An 18,080-nucleotide genomic window follows, 5' to 3' on the forward strand; every position below is an offset into this window, starting at 1 on the left:
AGCAATCGTTTTCGAAAAGCTTCGTTTTCAAAATGTTTTCCGTCCACACTTATAAAACGCAAAGCCTGCGTTTTCAAATTCCTCCAGTTTGAAGAGCGTTTTCGAAAAGCTCTGTTTTCGTGACGGGCTGGTGTGGACGCTAAGCCAAACCGTAGAAATAAAGCTGCGTTTTCAAATTTCTCCGTCGCAGTTTTGAAACCAAAAAACAATGATAAAGAAAACTTTTGGTTCCGATTCAAATATTCTCTCGTTTGCGCACCAAAGAAACAATTTTGGAAAAAAAAAATCAATGCTAGTTCTATTTTCTCGTTTTACAGCAGGGCCTTTTACAAACTGCATGGCTCTCTACGGTGTCGCTCGTGCTAAAGTGTTTAATAAGCAAAGCTACAATTGAGAGTCCTATGTGAAAACTTTCAATAAATACAACAGGTTAAAATAACGACTTTTTCTTAATTACGCTAGATACCGTGTTTGGGTTTACAACGTAGCTCCCGGTGTTTAAGCGAGAGAGTTCGCAGTTAACAAACTATTATTAATCTGCGAAAAAAATGGTTCATTTGCGCTCAAGAGAGAGTTAATGTAGGAAGGTAAAGTTTGCATATGAGCCAAGTGGCCCATCAGGCCAGAGCCTATCCCGCCTTCTGTAGGATGAAGCGACTAGGAGTATTTCTATGCCCGCCTGGATGGGATACTAGTGTATCAGTGGGTTACCCCCAGTATAAAGTTCGCTGGTACCCAATAATTATTGAAACACTCGGATAGAGAGAAGCACTGTGAGAGCAAAGTTTCTTACCCAAGAACACAACGCAATGTCCCCGGCCAGGGCTCGAACCCAGACCGCACGATCCGGGGATAAGCGTAGTAACCATGAGGCCACAGCGCCTCCCAGATAAGAGAGTTAATGTGCACCATACTTAACACCGTTACAGTTCAACTGTAGTTGAAGATTTTCTTTATTCTCGTTGCCTGTTTGCCTGACAATGTAAGGGAAATTAAATCATAGTAATTTTAGGTTATTCAGTAAGCAAAGTTTTTAACAGATTCAGAAAAAATGAATCAGGGTTAGCTACTGTACCTGATGCCGGCCTAGAAGAGGTGAGAATTGAAAATACTAGTTCAAATGCTCGTTTTCATTTAGCTAGCAACGGAACTGTGATCCGATTTGACGTGCTCTTATCGAAATTAACTTGCTCAAAATTTGATGAAAAACGACGCGAGAGTTTTCGATCGTTTGGCAGAAGTCAAGTGACTCTCGTACGTTTGTTCTCCGCTCGTGTGTCTCCGAGCTGATCCAAGTGACGAGGGTCGTGAAAAAGCTGATTCATCAATCTTCTCTCCGCAACTCTCTTCGACTCTCTCGTTCTCGTTTATGCGACCTTTTAGTGCTTTTCAAACTGGAGAAGTGGTTTTACTGAATAGGATAAAAAGTAGTCATTTCACCCGAAGTCCGTTTTCTTCCTGGCATAGCTTTCTGGAAACTGTGATGACATTGCCTACTGTAGACTTCGTGGAAGCGATTTCATTTTAAACTTGCTTGAACTTTTCTTGACCAGTAATGCTGCTGTTGAGTTGTTCCAATTCACCGCTCAGAATTAAAATGTTCAATGAAATTCCGTTCTATAAAGTCTGATTCAAGAAATGAAGCAATTCTTTGCGGTTCTTTTCACGCTGAAAGACAAAAACGAAAAAAGGTTCAAAATTTAGCCTTGCTCGTTTTCAACTACTGGCAAATCTGCACTTGAAGGGTCTCCTGTTTATTCTCTAATCACAAGATAGCAACGATACTTAGCAACCTTTCTACGCTCACTGATATTTCATGAGGGGGACGGGTGGTTCCGTCCCCACCCCTTCTCCCCTTAGTGTATAGCTGTAGAATGTGAACAGAAATTCCCAACAGATCGACGACGTTGTTGAAAAAATACAAAAGATTAATATTAACCTCCTTGTCCTTGCTTGACTTTTTTATTTTGAGTTTGATCTTCTTGCCAGACACTGCGCTTCTATGGGCTTCTTCTTTTTGTCTTCGCTCTTTCATGAACTGCAAAATTAGAATTGCAACACGATTAACCATTTGAATATCAATCACGCATATACGCGTAATTTATGGTCGTGCTATTTGCACCACTTGTGACGTCATCAATTTAACTGTCATCAGATATTCTTGATAAGCAGATAGTAGACTTAGGCCAGGTCTTTCCGTACAATGGTCAGGTTTAGATATCGACGACATTCCGACGTCGCAAATCGAAAAACAACGTTCTCAGTTTTGGTGCAAAAACAGTGGTAAAATGGTCCACTGTGCCTATTATCAATCAAGGTCCATTTCTAGGCGTAATTAACATACAACTTTTCACGGCAGCCAGAAAGAACATGCAACGCAAAAGGTAGCCAGAGTTAAAGGGCCGAGAAAAAAAGAGAGGAAAGGAGCAAGAAACAAAATCTAGAACGGGTAATGGCAAAAAAAAGTCCAAATTTTAGCTTATGCGCATGCCCGAAATTGAAATATTGCTCAATTTTGTACGTAATCCTCGAAAAATCTCTCCTTTTGGTAAAAAAAAAAAGCTTTCTTAGCAAAACGTAGATTTATTTAGCGTCATGGCAGCCAAAAAACCTAACTAAACGGTTAAAAACGGCATTTTTTTGGCGAAAGTTTGGTATTCAAAGGGTTAACACGCGTAACAAAGAATGCAAAATTCAACAGTGAATGAAAAATCTCCTTGAGCTACAGTGAAGATGAAACAGACAAGACAATTAAGGTGTCCGAGCAAAGTGTATCCGTGGTCATCTCTACACCTTTAGAAATTCAATATACTTTCGTTTATAAATCCTCTTTTACGACTTAAGAACTAAATGTATGGGGTTAAGAAAGGCTAAAAGTCTAATTATGCACTGATGAAGTCTTCAAGGCAGAAATTTTGGCCCAGGGCAAACGTCGAACTTCACATGGGACGAACTAAACTGAGCGAATTAAGTTCATGATAAGTTAGACGTTGATAGGACGTGTTGGTCGATCTAAATTTGAATTAAGTTCGACGTTTGACCCAATGGTTAAGCCTTACCTGTTTGGATCAATTCAAATTGCAATTTAGTTTGCCTCGTGAAGTTCAACGTTTTACCTGGGCTTTAGGTTAGTTTTGAAGGTCCGTGATATTTTTTAATTTCCTCGAAAAGTGTTTTAAAATATGACTGGATAAACAAGAGAAGACGACGGACAAAAGAGTTAATTACCCATGCAAATGGTAAATCCATCTGAAGTCTTTTCTGATGTCAATTCTTACACATGGTGTCCAGTTCTTCGGCGGATGATATTATAACGCGCGTTGCATGGATGTCTCCGTGGAGGATGAAAAGTGCGTGTAAACGCGTTTGGGCTGTCCACGTGAGCAAAATCCCCTTCAAAGAATTGGCTATTTCTGTACCCTCACCTCCCCCCCCCTCCCCCCCCCCCCGGGAAGTTGTCTAGAAATAACTTGAAAGGGATTATCTTGGGAATGAGGCCAAGATGGGGAATTCTGAACTCATTCACCTATCATCTGCTCTCGGAATAAACTAAAAGCCAAATATGTATTAGTAGTATGGAATTTTCTGGCTCGTTACTTGGATATATTGTTTGAAAGCAACAGAGTTCTACACGGCAAGCGATCATCCGTTTACTGCTTCTCGGACTACAAACCTTTGAGAGTTGAACGGGTCCTGGCGCTTCATCTGTTTTCTTCTTTGTCCTCTTTTTGCTTTTCTTTTTCTGGAAAGAAAATATTGTTTAAAACAAAACAAAATATATAATTTTATATTATATGAACATAGTTTTATGGAAACACCAGAAGATATGTATACATACTAATGGCATACACCATTGAGTGCGTAATATGAAATTTGTACAAAGAGACTTGCCAATAGAAACATACCTTTTTCTTCTTCCTTTTCTTTCTGCCCACTGAAAAGTCGACATAAGTTAGTGAGGAAATAATTTTTTAAACAAACTACATAACTGCAAACTTCACATGACACAAACTTCTTTGCCAGTTTCTTTTTAGTTCAAAATGCTTATAAACCTTGCATTAATCTTACTTTCAGAAGATCTATTTGTATTCAAATTATTCATTGTGCCAGTTAAATGAATAAAAAGAACTGAAATTTGTCATGGAAGTGTCCCATGTGCTTAATAAGTCTCTTAATTACTCTACTCAGTATTGTCTGCCTGCACTTTTCTTTAGGGAAGCCAGGAAGGGTTTGGCTAATCTACAATGGCAACATACTTCACCCAGGGGTTTAATTAACTTTTTCAACAGGAGGGCAACTGCTTTACACAAGCAGGCAAAACTATTTGAACTGTTCTTTAAAACAGAAACTTTCCTCAAGATGGTCAAACCAGATGGCAAAGATGTCCTCACAGCTGGTTAATTTGCAGGGTGCCCGGCCCTTAATAAAACCCCTGATTTACCTGAAGAGTCTGTTTCTGAGGAGCTAGAAGAGTTGCCATTAGCATCACTAGGTGAGCTGCTGCTTGATTGTTTTCTTCTTTTTTTGCGTTTCTCTGGAACGATAATCATGGCATATTGACATATCAATACGGGTAAAATTTGATAACGTTCTCTGGCTAAAAGTATACATGTATAAAAAACATAAGCTTTCAACTGTCTTAACTACAGTCATTGAATGGGTGAAAGATCTGTTTTAAGGACGGTGCCTACTAAATACAAAGGTTTTTGCGCCAGATAAGGACCTTGTGGAAAAAGTAGATCTTTGCAATGGCTATAGGAATCCACAAAGAAAAAAGAGGGTAGCCACGCATTTTTTCGAGATAATTAGCCTTGAATCTCAACAAAAATGCTGACATCAGCATTTTTCTGAAAATAGAAGGAGAGTATATTTCTTCACAGCTTCCTTTAGAATTCGCCTTTGCATACAGAAAAGCAAACACATTTATAAAGATCTGAAAACTACATGGTAAATGGTAACATAAAAACCATTTTTGGTATGTTTTTAATGACAAAATCGTTGCAACAGCACTTTTTAGCGTCTGACAGCCTTCCTCTGTTTCAGCTAAAATACAGTCTAAATATCTTTTGCTCACAACCAGAAACTAATCACCTGCTCAATAGGCTTGCCACTCCCATTTCATAACATAAAATATAGGGGTAACCACACATTTTTTAAAGTTATTGATCCTTTTTAAACTTTTTACGGTGGCTGTTACAGTTTTTCCTGACACCTCCCCAGTAAGTAAAACATTTGTGTATCTTGCACTTGTTTTGCGTGCGCACTACGCCATCTGTAGGTACACGTTTACAGTTGGATTTCAGTATAATTTTCGACAGATAACAGCTAGTTTTTCAGCTGGAGGACGTTAACAGTTAGTGGTTAGTGATATGCTGCTGTTCTGGTGTTCCTGGTTTAAGTACAGGTTCATTAAACTTGATTTGGTCACAGTAGGAAAATTTTGCTTTCAATTTAGTCGTGTACTTGGTAGCGTAGTTGATTGCGTCATGTCAACCCAGCGTGCGCATGGCGCTTAAACCATGCCTTGTGTGATGCGCAGAACGTGTGCGCCCTAACAAAAGTAGGCACCGTCCTTAAGACTGTAGTTAAGACTGTTGAAAGCTTGTATTTTGTATACTTTTAGCCAGAGAACATTTTTACCTTTTACTATGATTCATCGTGGCTACAGCCCTTCAATTTTTTGACATACAATAGAACCGCGGTAACTCGAACTCGGATAACTCGAACTCCCCCACTAAGTCCCATTTTCCTTGGATTTGACTGCACTTTTCAGTCATTTTAACTTGTTTAACTTGAACTTGAATAATTCGAATTCCCCGCTAACTTGAACTGAATTTTGTTTCCCTTGATAAAAATTTACCCCAATAACTTGAATTCTGGTTCATGTAACTAACCAGGGAGGTCATCCCATTAGCTTTTCTTGTCGTGTAATTGGTGAAACATTCAAAACTAACACCACAGCAATTTGATTTTACTTAGTGGAACCGACTGTTCACATATTTGAGAGTCATTTCCGGTTCGGTGGAATATGTGAAGTGCAGAGTGCGGAGTGTAGAAAATGCAGAGTGTGGAAAATGCGGAGTGTAGAAAATGCGTGGGGAAAGTGTGGAGTGTGGAAAGTGTGGAGTGTGGAAAGTGTGGAGTGTGGAAAGTGCGGAGTGTGGAAAATGTGTAGAAAATTTAAATATTCTTTAATTTTCTTTAAATGCATCATTGCATTTTAAGATGCGCAGGGTTAGAACGGTAATAGGTCTGCGCTGTACACTAATGCCCCTGTGTTGTCGTCCCTGCATACTACACGCCAATCCACGTGCTTGACCACGATGTTGTGTGGTAGCTGACAAGATTTTTTTGCGAGCATGTCACCGCATCCGTAGTGGTTTCAAATTTGTGTTACATTGTTTTAAATAATAAGCCATTGTAGTTGTTTCCCACATGCTTTTAGGCCCTCATTAATGTCCGCGTACCTGAGCGCTGGATTGCCATAATTGAAGGTCATCATGGCTTTCAAAATACCACTTGTTGGGACTAAATTGCTCTCAAAAGGTTACTTTGAAGGCCTACCCAACTTTGTCTGAAGTGACGTTAAGGATAAAGACTAGATTGGCAAGGGAAGTTTTGGGTCAGTCATGAAAGGAAATTACATTCCTAATGGAAAAGTTGTTGTTGTCGAGGGATTTTTTGGAGAGGGAGATTCTCACTTAGGGAACATTGCTAAGGAAGCAAAAATGCTTAAAAGCTTGAGCCATCCAAACATTACGCAATTTATCGGTGTTTGTTCAAAACCTTTGGCAATAATGATGGAGTATGAGTACTTCAACTTTATTCCCTTCGGCCTCGACCATAAGATATCCAATTCGCAAGAGTTTACACATGCCACATTTTCCACACTCAGCATGGACATGGAAATTGAAATGGGAAATTGAAATTTTCTACACAATTTCTACACTCCGCACTTTCCACACTCGTCATTTTCCACACCCTGCACTTTCCACACTCCTCATTTTCACACTCCGCATTTTCTACACTCTGCATTTTCAACACTCTGCATTTTCTACACTCTGCATTTTCTACACTCTGCACTCCGCGTACTCCACTCCGTAAGTATTTTTCTAGGTAATCAGTGTTCATAAAGAACTCCAAATGTTTTGCTGTTGTGAGATGAAAATTACATTTTTAATACCTCTCAAAGGTGACCTGCTTCTACTTGAAGAACTTGATGAAGAAGAATTTTCTCTGGATTGGCTGTTGTGTTTTCTCTTCCTTTTCTTTTTAGCTGTGAAACAATCCATATATTAGACAATTTGATTATGAGTTGAGATTTCTATCCCGGGATAGAAATCGAGAGAGAATAATTTAATTGTTTTAGTATAAATCTACTAGTCATTCAAGACTTTATCTAAATCCTCTTAACAGACACTTCGAAAACACCAAAAAGCGCCCTTCATTTTGTTAACAAGTGCATGCTACTCACTATCTATCCCAGAATAGATAGTGAGTAGCGTAGCCAGTCAGAGAACGGCATTCTTGATAGAACGCCAGTAGATTTACACTAAAACAGAAGAGATAGTGAGTAGCGTAGCCAATCAGAGCACCGCATTCATGATAGAACACTAGTAGATTTATACTAAGACCATTTAGACTCACCCAACTAGAGGACTAATGCAAATCCTGTATTTTAATTGGCTACGCTACTAAAGGACTACTGTTACTATAGTCCGTGAGTAGCAAAAATTGGCACAATTGAGCGTGGCGCTTTCTTTCGTTTTATTCCCAAACAAATATTTCTTCAACTTGCATTTGCTAACTTTATCACTGCCTTTTCTGTCCAACTAGTTGGGTGATACTAAAACAATTAGACCCTTCGCCCTAAAGGGCCACAGGTCTAATTGTTAAATATAAATCATTGGTTAAGCTTACTTGTTACTACTGTTGTCAGTTTTACACAAAGAAACTCGTTGCCAGTTAAATAACAACTTATCACCCGATTGAAAGTGGGTGACAGTCCCAGGGGTAGCTAGGGGCATTTGAACGCCTACTATGACCCAAAGGTGGGGTATTAAACACCTCTTTTGACCCGGAGGATGGGATTTTAATTAACCAAAAATTCAAAATGTCGAATGCCTAAGGGTTGCCCGAAAAGTGATGAACCTACATTGTTGGGCAATCCGATTCTATCAACAATATTCTCCCACGGTCACGTGCCACATTAAGTTAACAAACTTATAGAAAACGTATTTCAAGCTGGAATGCTCCAGATACGAACTTTATACTTTTAGGCACAGTTTGGACGTAACATAACTTGGCTCACTTGGCTGCGTATAAGAATTGGAGATAGCATACCTCGACTGCGTGAGATATCTTTCTCTTCGCGATCTTCTTTTGCTGTACTGCTTTCTTCTATAAGATAAAGAGCGTTTATTTTACTAGGAATAATACCTCAAATCAATTCAATGAAGCCAAAAAACACGCTGAAAGCATCATAACCTTCAAGACCCTCTCTTTCCGCCATTTTGAAGGATGTTGCGTCTGCGGCTCTTGGACAGCGGTTGCCGTAGGCTTGGTAACCTAGCCTTGTTACCCTTAAACTCTGACTCTTCTTGGTTGTCTAGTTCCGTATGGTTTCAACCTGGATGAAAGTGGTTCATAGAAATAACGCTTTAATACAACTTTGTGCGAAAAGGAACCTTTTATATCGATCTTTTGTTTTGCCTAAAAGATGGGAGAGTAACAGCCGTGAAACTGGTTTTGACAAGGGACATCAGGTATAAAGCTGGGCTTGCGGTTATGTAAGCTTAGAACTTCACGTAGGATAATTTGCAAAGCTGTGAGTTATTGTTAAGCTTATATCATTACGATTTTAAGGCTCCTAGGAGTACCTCAACTTCTGGACCCCCATGTCGTAGCGAGTTTAACTTGGTGGGTCCCCGAGACTACAGATCGAACATAAGAAAAATCATCTATGCAAAGTCGAAGGACGAAACTAAGCAAGTAAGTCTTGAGTCATACGACCGTATATCAAAAGTCAGAACTGATACAGATGAACTGTATTTATCATTTATGTGCTTTGTACGAAGTTACTTTCATTTTAATTTTATTATGTTTTTGCACAACTCCATTAGTTAATGAGCTTTAGTTTTAATTGTGCTTAAATGAAGGTTGTCTGTCTGTCTGTCTGTCTGTCTGTTTATCATGGTACTCTATCTAAAGTTAATTTAGTGCAGTTTTTGATTGGATGTTGTCCAACCAAGACCAAAGTGACCACGCAGTGCAATACACCATTCCATTTTTTTATCACCACCACCACCCCCTAATGAGGAATACAAAAGCAAAAACCAACACAACGTAGAATGATTTTTTGAAGGTGTACTATATTTCGGCTGGCCAAACCAGCCTTCTTCAGGTACAATGGAAGATTTTACATTGGTGCATGCTTTTATGTAGCCGATATTTACGTAATACCGGAAATACGCAAAAGTAATTAATAATGTAAATTGAAGATGAGCATATGGTAAAATAAAATAACATGATAAAAGAACATAATAAAAGAAAACAAATGGAAACAATTAATATGTTTCTTCGTGGATGTTCAGACCATTAGGATCAATTGATCCTAATGGTCTGAACATCCATGAAGAAACATATTAATTGTTCAGACTAAACATATTAATTGTTTCCATTTGTTTTCTTTTATTATGTTCTTTTATCATGTTATTTCATTTTACCGTATGCTCATCTTCAATTTACATTATCAATTACTTTTGCGTATTTCCGGTATTACGTAAATATCGGCTACATAAAAACACGCACCAATGTAAAATCTTCCATTGTACCTGAAGAAGGCTGGTTTGGCCAGCCGAAATATAGTACACCTTCAAAAAATCATTCTACGTTGTGTTGGTTTTTGCTTTTGTATTCTTCATTTTATATGTAAAGCCAATTAGACCACTATTGATCCAACGTATACCAGCAGGATCATTGTTCCGGTTGCTTGCTTAAACATTTTATACCCCTAATGAGGTACTCGGAAATCTGAGGGGGAGGGGAGGGGGTCTGTAATGGCAATTTCTAACGGGGCATCTGTGTCAGTGCCTTTGATCTTTTAATAAAATCTGAGGGGGGAAGTATGTCAGCACTTTGATCTTACTTTTCTGAGGGGATAAAATTCAAAGGGCCTCAATAAGGGGGGGGGGGGTGGTGCAGATAATGAATGGAATGTCCATTCACTAATGAACTTGTATTATTTGATTATTTGATAAATTTTTGGGATCACCCTTTAAATACTCTGTATAGTAGATAATTGTATGCATTTTGTTACTGAAACAAAGAAGACTGACCAATTTAAACATATTCAATTTTATTTTTCAGGAAAAATACTTCAGAGAACAGCAACAAGAATTGAATACTTGGCACCAGGATTTCTGGGAAAAACAAAATGAAAAATTCAGTAAGGTTAGGTCATCTTACATGTAGGTGTCAAACTACTGGCTTAAGAGAAGCACAGAAAAGTCACAAATTACTGTAGTTTTCTTTTTTTTTTTGGTGATCAAATAAAGAGGATATATACGGTATGCAGTATACTTCTTCACCTGCTTATCTGGACTTGTTGCTGTAAGGAAGTTACAGATGTTGATAACTTTTGTCCTGTTATTTTCTAGTCAAAAAAAGCATACCTCCAGTTGAGACCAAGGAACCTGGAAACTGATACAAGTAAGTTGGCCATCAGTTAAACAGCAGCTCCTGGCTGTCATAAAGTTGGATAATGCTTCATGTATAAGTATCCACCAGGCCCAGATTGTTCAAAAGGTGTATAACACTATTTACCAGATAAATCACTATCCAGCCAATAGCGTGGTTTGTTTTGTAAAGACTCAACCACTGGATAGCGATTTATCCGGTGGATAGCATTATCCAGCCTCGAACAACCTTGGGCAGACTGATTGGTTACTAGGTTTGTTCGTAGTTATCCAATTGACAGTGGTATAGTAATATTATTATAGTGGATGTTGAGAGTAGTAGCTGCCCAAGTTTTAGAGAATGATTAATAATAATTTATAATAATAACAATTATTAATTGATATAAGTGGCCTTTGAACAGGTGCAATAATCCAGACTTATCTTGCTCTGCTTGTCAAAAATATATTTTTTCTCCTCTACCTCATTTGGAAGCCTTCTAACAGGCAAACATATACACCGTGCTAGGCGATCATTTCAATATATACCAGTAGTTACAATAGTAAAATTATTTCAGTGTGTGATGTTGAGTGCCAATCTTCTAGGGAGTCTTGTTTGTGTAATGTGTTTTCTTTTTCTTTTTAGATAAGGAGTTAGCTGATGAATTGTCAAAATTTTACAGAGACTTCTTAGATGGTAACTACAGAGTTCATTCTCAGTATCTCAGGTAATAATCAAGACTACACTGACTGTTCATGTATCACACAATAGGGAGCTTAAGCAGCGCTGCTGCCACCGCGGAGGATGATGGCTAGTAAAACATGAATTTATATTTTACCAGCGAAATTCGTGATTTGCTAGATCTGCTTGGTGCGCCAATGACTCTAAAATGTGCTCAGGCTACATATGCAATGAGAGTGTTAAATTCCTAATGGAAATACTAAAAATTAGCCTTCATTGTCCACGTTCAGTAGATGAGGCAGAACTTGGTCATTTCACATTGTTATTTTGCAGAGGATGGCAAAGAAATGTACAAAGATTTATAACGTGCAGCTATTGTTTTGCTCGCATGTGCACAGCCATTGTTTTGATCATTAGACCTTTTGTTTGGTGACGTTCTTGTTACCGTTGTGGTGGTGTTGTGCTCCCTGATATGGAGCCAAGGAACCTCAAAGACCATTTTACCATCTAAAAGAAATGAAGGAGTAAACTTGACTGCCTGATGTATGAAATGTTATATATCAGAGAACTTAAGCCAGGACTCAGTACTCAGTCAGACTCAATCAGAGCAAAATTGTTTGTTTAATTAAGTATACTTTTCTAATACTCACTTTTTCTTGTTTTCTTGTCACCTAATGTATTTTGCAATCTTATGTGCATAATTGTAGATCCTCTTATAATGCAAAAACTAACCTACACATTTACTTGACAATGATATCGGACAATGTCGGAATGTCATTTATTAATTTCGCTAACTTTTTTGTTGAAAATATTCAAATGTTCAAATGTTCAAATGTTGTTGTTTATAGTGGTCAATGCGCTTAGCTACACCTAGCTAGTTCACAGGCATGTCACTTTAAATGAAGGAAACAAATATATCAACTAAATGTAATAGGCTTAAAAATCCCAACCGGTGGGAGGCAGACCAGTTGGCTATTTACAAGCATGACTGAGCCACGCTGCCTCCTCCGTAATATTTATGATTAATTAATTGTAAAGACTTGGTAAGGTGCATCGCTTTACCAAAATGTTTGTTCAAAACTGGTGTTGCAGCTTACAAAAATGTTCTGCAAAAATCTGACGAGGAAGTATATTTTGTGGCTCAATAATACCCTCGCTACAATTTGTTTTTTCTCTTGTTTCATGTAAATTATAGTATATTACATGTACGTAGACTGTACACTAAAACAAAATATTATATTATATCAAAGGTTAAAATTGAGCCACAACATATACACTGAGTACACTTGGATTAGAGAAGCCAGCTGGCTCATCAATAATGGTGTCCCTGGTTTGAATCTTTTCACACAATAGGAATGGTTGTTATCCCATTGCATGTTCACTGATACCCATTTGTACTCCTGGCTAGGGAGACACTGTGAAAACATAGTGCCTGGCCAACAAATATAGACCATGAACAGTTCCTCTTTTGCTTAGTCCTCGACCATGAATTGAAAAAAAATGCACTAGAGAAAAAAAGCTGCCCATAATCTGGGGATGAGAGTTACATCCTGCTTTTCTGCGCTTCTTGCTCCCAGCTTCTCTCTCGTTGTGCTTAACAGACTAAGCGAGACATCCATGATTTAGTCAATTGACACCTGTCAAAACAAGGTATCTGCTGACCAGTATCACATGACCATATTGTGACCATATTGTGAAATTGAGCACATGCTAAGTTCTGGTTTTTGATTGGATCGTAAGCTGAAGCCAAGGTTAACCTATTGTAATCAGGAGCTCCACTTTAATTTGTGCTTTTGAAAACTGTAAAAGTAATATTGAATGGAGTCATTCAAACCATATCATGTTATGTTAGATATAGATAGCATGGCCTTTGGGCAGTTGATGCTTCTTAAAGAAACAATATTTTAACTGCTGAATTTCTGTTTGTCAAACAGAGCTTGGTATCGTAGGAATTTTCATTTGCTGTGGACAGGATTGCAAGTCTCAACCTCAAGATTCTTCAGTAAAATCATTCCAAAGAGATCAAGATAGTCCACAAAAATTGTTATAGTTAAAGATGGCTGGTGAACAATTTTCCAGGGGTATCTAATTGATGACATCAGTGAGTAATTGATAGGTAATCAATGGGTAATCAGTTGATTAGTCATTGATTATTGCCAATGATCAATGAGTAATCAATAAGCCACAAAATTACTGATCTACATGTTTCGATATGCTGGTATGTTGTTTGGCCTTTAGTGTCGGCATAATTACGTAAACAAGAACACCTGTTATGAAGGACAAACAAGTAAAACACAGATAAAAGAATTAAGAAAATATTGGTACAAAAAAGCAAGAAATTTGTAATATTAGTGCAGAATGATAGTTGATAAGTAATCAATAGGTCATCAATGAGTAATCAATAATATCTATGGCTAATCAATGTAATCAATGAGTAATCAATGACACTGATGAGTAATCGATACGCCACAAAGTTATTGGGCTTCGATTACTGATGGATCATTGCCAGTAATCAATGAATAATCAGTTGATTACTCTTTGAATATTCATTGATGTCACTGCTCATCAGGTGTCTAACCCCTGGAATTTTTACTCCAGTGAGAATTAAATGTTATTTCGAGGTTGTAAAAAATGCTTGACAGCCATTCAATTCACATCTGTTCAGTTTATTCTGCTTGCTGGTTGCAGTACATTTGTAGTCTGAGACTAAAACTTTTTTGGGAAAAGAAATTAATTTTGAGGATGTTAAATTAAAAGGGTTTCCATTTTTTACAAAACAGTCTACGTGAAATTTATGATGTACAAATGTTAAATAATGGTGTACATTTTTCAGAATCAACATTTTTCAATAGCTTGCAAACACAGATGGATTTCTGGTTCTTGTTTCATGCCACCAAGAAATACCAGTGGCATGAAACAAAAGTCAAAACTCTGCCTGCTTTTGCTGGCTAAAAATTCAAGTACATGTACTTGCAACATCTCTTGTTTGCATCTGTAGTCACAATATCTATTAGATAATAATTAATAAACTTAATAAACATTGATTCTTGTGAGAATGTAGCTTCAAGTAGAACATCTCTATCACTCGACAGTGAGTTCTCAAGAACAAGGTTGTTTTATTATTAAAGTCAGTGTAGTGAATTCAACTATTTATTATAAGCTTGTGATCTATAAATGAAAATACTGTTACATTTATTGTTATACTAATTGTTTCTCTACTGATATTTAGCCATATGGTCAAAGCCTGCATTATACAGGGACCTGCTTATATCTGGACTTTTCCCTGTTACAGACATTAAAGCCCTGATTACTCTATTTCTGTACCTTGCCTTGGCATGTTTAATTAGTTCTTTCATGAAAAGAAAAAATGTGAATAAAATTTGTAAGCATTAAATGACTAATTAATTTTGTGGTGACATTTGACCAATAATACATTACAAGGATGATTTGCAAAAATATAATCCATAATAGCCGAGTTAACAATACTCAATCTTTACTTTCTAGTAATCAATAAATAATTATTTTACCTAACATCATCTTGTAAATCCAAAAAAAAATAACTATGTTTTTACAAAAACAATTCTCTTTCAAGGAAAAAAAAAATGTCATACAATTCACAATATTGCACATGTCCTTGTCTTTATTCTTTTACAAAAAGTATTACCATACTTTTTGTCTTCTAAATTGATTAATTTTATTTCAAAACATGAAAAAATCTTTGCTCAACTCCTTTTTAATTAATCAAGTGATATGTCACCCTCCGAATGGGCTTCCATCCTGAGCTAATTTCAAAGTATATTTTAAGTACAAATTCTGTAAAAAGATCTTTTTGAAAATTAACTGAAATAAAGAAGTTGAGAGTGAAACATGCTTGTGTATATGCTGACACTACAGAGAAATTAGTGAGGATCATACTTAAATGAAGAGTTTCTACCATGAACTACGATTTAGTATTAATAATGCTCTGCTCTGACTCTCATAATTCTTTGATGTGGAAATCCTTTAAAAAGCTTTTCAAAAACCAATCCCATGTTTTAGTGCCATAACAATCAAGCCTGATGTATTCAAACTAGAAATTTCAGTCCTGTCTTTTCAATTGAAAATTATGCAATTTCCACTACTGATGGTGAGCTTTGCACATACTGGTACACGATAACCTACATTCTATAAGAATGGAGCAGGTTGCTAGGAAAATTCAGGTGAGTTTCCCTCCGAATTTCTTTTCACAGGTCTGTATTGATTGTGAAATAAAAATATGATCTAGCCTGCATACACAGATCTTCAACTCCTCTCTCGCTCAGAAGAGACCCGAGATTGTTGAAATCTGACCAACAAGTACCAATCAGGAAAAATATGTGGATTTCCACAGAGCTACAGTTACCATCATGAGAGGAATGTTTCTATTAAATCTTAAAACTATACCAATGATTTCTTTTGATGTATGTGCACCTCTTTATTGTAAAACACAATTGAGCTCTTCTTAGAAATGGCATTATATATATACTTTTTATCATTATAAAATAAACTGAGGGGAATAATTGAGCATGCAAGAAGACATGGCAGTAGTTCTACTTGACCATTATGTTAATGAAAACCCTAAATTTTTGAACCTGACTCAGTCCTAGACTACAGTATAATTACCCCAGCAATGTATACTGGCATAAACACAAATTTTCTGTACCATCAGGGAAGACATAAACATTACACAACGTCTATTCTTCATAAAGTTAAGCCACGTATGAGTGCTTACATGTATGTAGTGAAACTGACGTCCAGCACAGAGATTCTGATTAATGAACAGCATGTTCAGTTGTTTCATTGCTATGAAGAACACGACCAGCCAAATCCTTCAAAGCATTTCCAAACTCTTCAATGATTATCTCTGGATCTGGAAGCAAACTAGCATCACTCTGAACTCCAACAATAACTTGGCCTGCGTAGGAATATATAGACAGTCCTACTGCAATATTGTGGCGCTGTGGAGGCCAGAATGCCATGTACTTGACTCGTTGGCCATTCACCATGAGAAAATTCTGTGGACCAGGGACGTTTGATAAAACACAACTTGCTTTTTGGGCTATAAAGTCGCTAATGTTACGAACCACAAATTCGGGGGTGAGCTCATTTGTCAGAATAATCATAGCTGCCATGGCTAGGTATTCACCAGAGAATTTACATTCATCCATTCGTGCTTTGGTCTCGTACAGTTGCTCCAGGACATCCTCAGTGGCTGCTGCAAGTTTAAGGAAAACCAGTGAGAACTTGTTTTGAAAGCTTAAATCTTTCTTGGAGGCTGTGGACAAGCGGATGTCCACTGGAACAGATGCAGTAAAATCTGGAGGGTTCTCCACACCTTTTCTCTGAAAGTACCTTCTGATTGCTCGAGAAAGGCAGGACATCAACACATCATTGACAGTTGTACCTGTAGCTGTCTTAATTTGTTTTACTAACTCAAACTCAAATCCCTCGTGCCAGGCAACCTTTTTAGCTCCACTGATCTTCGGCCCATGCAAGATGGATCGGTCAGCAAATGAGAGAAATAATTTTATGAAGAAACGCGGTATAATTAATGCTGCTTTGGCCAGTAGAAGTGCCTTACTTGTGGAAGCTGTGAACTTTACAGGCTCCTTTTGAGGAGTGGACTTATCTGGTAATTGGTTGACCAGGAATGTTGTTAAGGCAACTCCATCAGCAAGGCTATGGCTCATTCTGAATACTGCAGCAAAACCCTGGTCACCATAGTTTATTGGAACACAGCAAAAATACCAGGGAGATACTCCTTTGGGAAAAGCTTCATTACTCAGCTTCGAGGTAATGGACGCCAGTTCCTCTTTGGACGAAGGTACCTCCCCTTCCCATTTGAACACGTGATTTTCAATCCGGAAGGATTTGTCTTCCTGGAAAAAGTACTGGAAGAAACCTGGGCGGATGCAGCAGCGAATTCTGGGGTACAACAGTTCTCCGTTCGGTTTTTTAGCATTCACCATACGTTCTAAAATGGCCAGTCGGAAATCTTTCATTGCATCTTCAAAGCTGTTTTTTCTCTCCGCGTAAACCACTCCGTTGATAGCGAGCCGGTTTTCGTCCCTGGTCTGTTGCCAAGCGGCGTCTTGCCCGCTCAACGCGGTCTCGCCCCTTGTCAACTTCACTACAACTCGCTCGACCATCTTCAGGAGGAAAAAAACCGCCAATACTGGAAACAAGGGGATTACCACGACGAAAATTACTCCAACGTAGTATAACAGGCATTCTAGGACGAACCAACTGCACCACAGCAGCGAGAACACTGTTCCCAGGTCGGTTTTCCGTCGAGCTGCAGACTTTTTAGCAGTTTTTTTTGGAACATATCCGTTTGCCTCTTTTGTGGTTGTATTAGCAGTGACTTCGCCTTTGCAAATGCCATTTTTCACGGCGTCTGAGTTGCCTTTTACAACTGTCGGACCTTCCATCTCTGCTGCTGAATTTCAAACGTCTCGCAGAGCACTCTCGTGAAGATTTTATTGCGTTCGGAACCAAGTTCGAAACAGTGAGTTCAAAGGTTTCTTGAGATCACGAGTTGTGATTGGCCAATTCCGGAAGACATGTGTCATTTGTTATTGAAAAAGCTAAACCTATCAAATGTACTTTCCTGTTTTGACCCAAAAATGTAACCTAACCTGCCTAATGCCTGACAATTTCGGGTTGCATTCTGTTTTTTTTCTGCCCAACGTTAAGATAAGTTGCGG

General features: G+C 37.9%; 3 protein-coding genes across 3 annotated transcripts; 1 reads left to right on the plus strand and 2 right to left on the minus strand.

Annotated features, from left to right (window-relative positions):
• Nucleotides 1-950: 950 nt before the first annotated feature.
• LOC145485982 (uncharacterized) lies at nucleotides 951-8,570 on the minus strand. The gene is made up of 8 exons (XM_081464657.1): nucleotides 8,488-8,570; nucleotides 8,344-8,400; nucleotides 7,184-7,276; nucleotides 4,442-4,534; nucleotides 3,906-3,934; nucleotides 3,674-3,742; nucleotides 1,940-2,038; nucleotides 951-1,668 (listed from the first exon to the last, which is right to left on the minus strand). The coding sequence occupies exons 1-8, from the start codon at nucleotides 8,510-8,512 to the stop codon at nucleotides 1,618-1,620; spliced, it is 516 nt and encodes a 171-aa protein (XP_081320783.1). The 5' UTR covers nucleotides 8,513-8,570; the 3' UTR covers nucleotides 951-1,617.
• A 15-nt stretch (nucleotides 8,571-8,585) lies between these two features.
• On the plus strand, nucleotides 8,586-14,482 carry LOC145485981 (COA8 family protein CBG23705, mitochondrial-like). Its single transcript, XM_081464655.1, has 6 exons — nucleotides 8,586-8,765; nucleotides 8,866-8,991; nucleotides 10,369-10,452; nucleotides 10,659-10,710; nucleotides 11,320-11,401; nucleotides 13,290-14,482. Exons 1-6 carry the CDS (start codon nucleotides 8,619-8,621, stop codon nucleotides 13,384-13,386), a joined length of 588 nt encoding a protein of 195 aa, XP_081320781.1. The 5' UTR covers nucleotides 8,586-8,618; the 3' UTR covers nucleotides 13,387-14,482.
• On the minus strand, nucleotides 14,452-18,070 carry LOC145485976 (putative diacylglycerol O-acyltransferase MT1809). Its single transcript, XM_081464648.1, has one exon. The coding sequence runs from the start codon at nucleotides 17,802-17,804 to the stop codon at nucleotides 16,146-16,148; it is 1,659 nt and encodes a 552-aa protein (XP_081320774.1). The 5' UTR covers nucleotides 17,805-18,070; the 3' UTR covers nucleotides 14,452-16,145.
• Between the last annotated feature and the right edge of the window lie 10 nt (nucleotides 18,071-18,080).

This window comes from Orbicella franksi, chromosome 4 (assembly GCF_964199315.1).
Source record: "Orbicella franksi chromosome 4, jaOrbFran1.1, whole genome shotgun sequence".
In the NCBI taxonomy this organism is placed as follows: Eukaryota; Metazoa; Cnidaria; class Anthozoa; order Scleractinia; family Merulinidae; genus Orbicella; species Orbicella franksi.

What these genes read in the sequence shown, in the direction of transcription:
- LOC145485982 (XM_081464657.1), bottom strand. Translation starts at nt 8,512, where the DNA reads ATGGCGGAAAGAGAGGGTCTTGAAG. An exon ending in GGAAAGAGAGGGTCTTGAAG is followed by an intron (nt 8,401 to 8,487) that starts GTTATGATGCTT and finishes TTTATCTTATAG; the next exon opens with AAGAAAGCAGTACAGCAAAA. An exon ending in AGTCAAGCAAGGACAAGGAG is followed by an intron (nt 1,669 to 1,939) that starts GTTAATATTAAT and finishes TTTGTCTTTCAG; the next exon opens with CGTGAAAAGAACCGCAAAGA.
- LOC145485981 (XM_081464655.1), top strand. Translation starts at nt 8,619, where the DNA reads ATGGTTTCAACCTGGATGAAAGTGGTTCATAGAAATAACGCTTTAATA. An exon ending in GTTTTGACAAGGGACATCAG is followed by an intron (nt 8,766 to 8,865) that starts GTATAAAGCTGG and finishes TACGATTTTAAG; the next exon opens with GCTCCTAGGAGTACCTCAAC. An exon ending in CGAAGGACGAAACTAAGCAA is followed by an intron (nt 8,992 to 10,368) that starts GTAAGTCTTGAG and finishes TTTATTTTTCAG; the next exon opens with GAAAAATACTTCAGAGAACA.
- LOC145485976 (XM_081464648.1), bottom strand. Translation starts at nt 17,804, where the DNA reads ATGGAAGGTCCGACAGTTGTAAAAGGCAACTCAGACGCCGTGAAAAAT.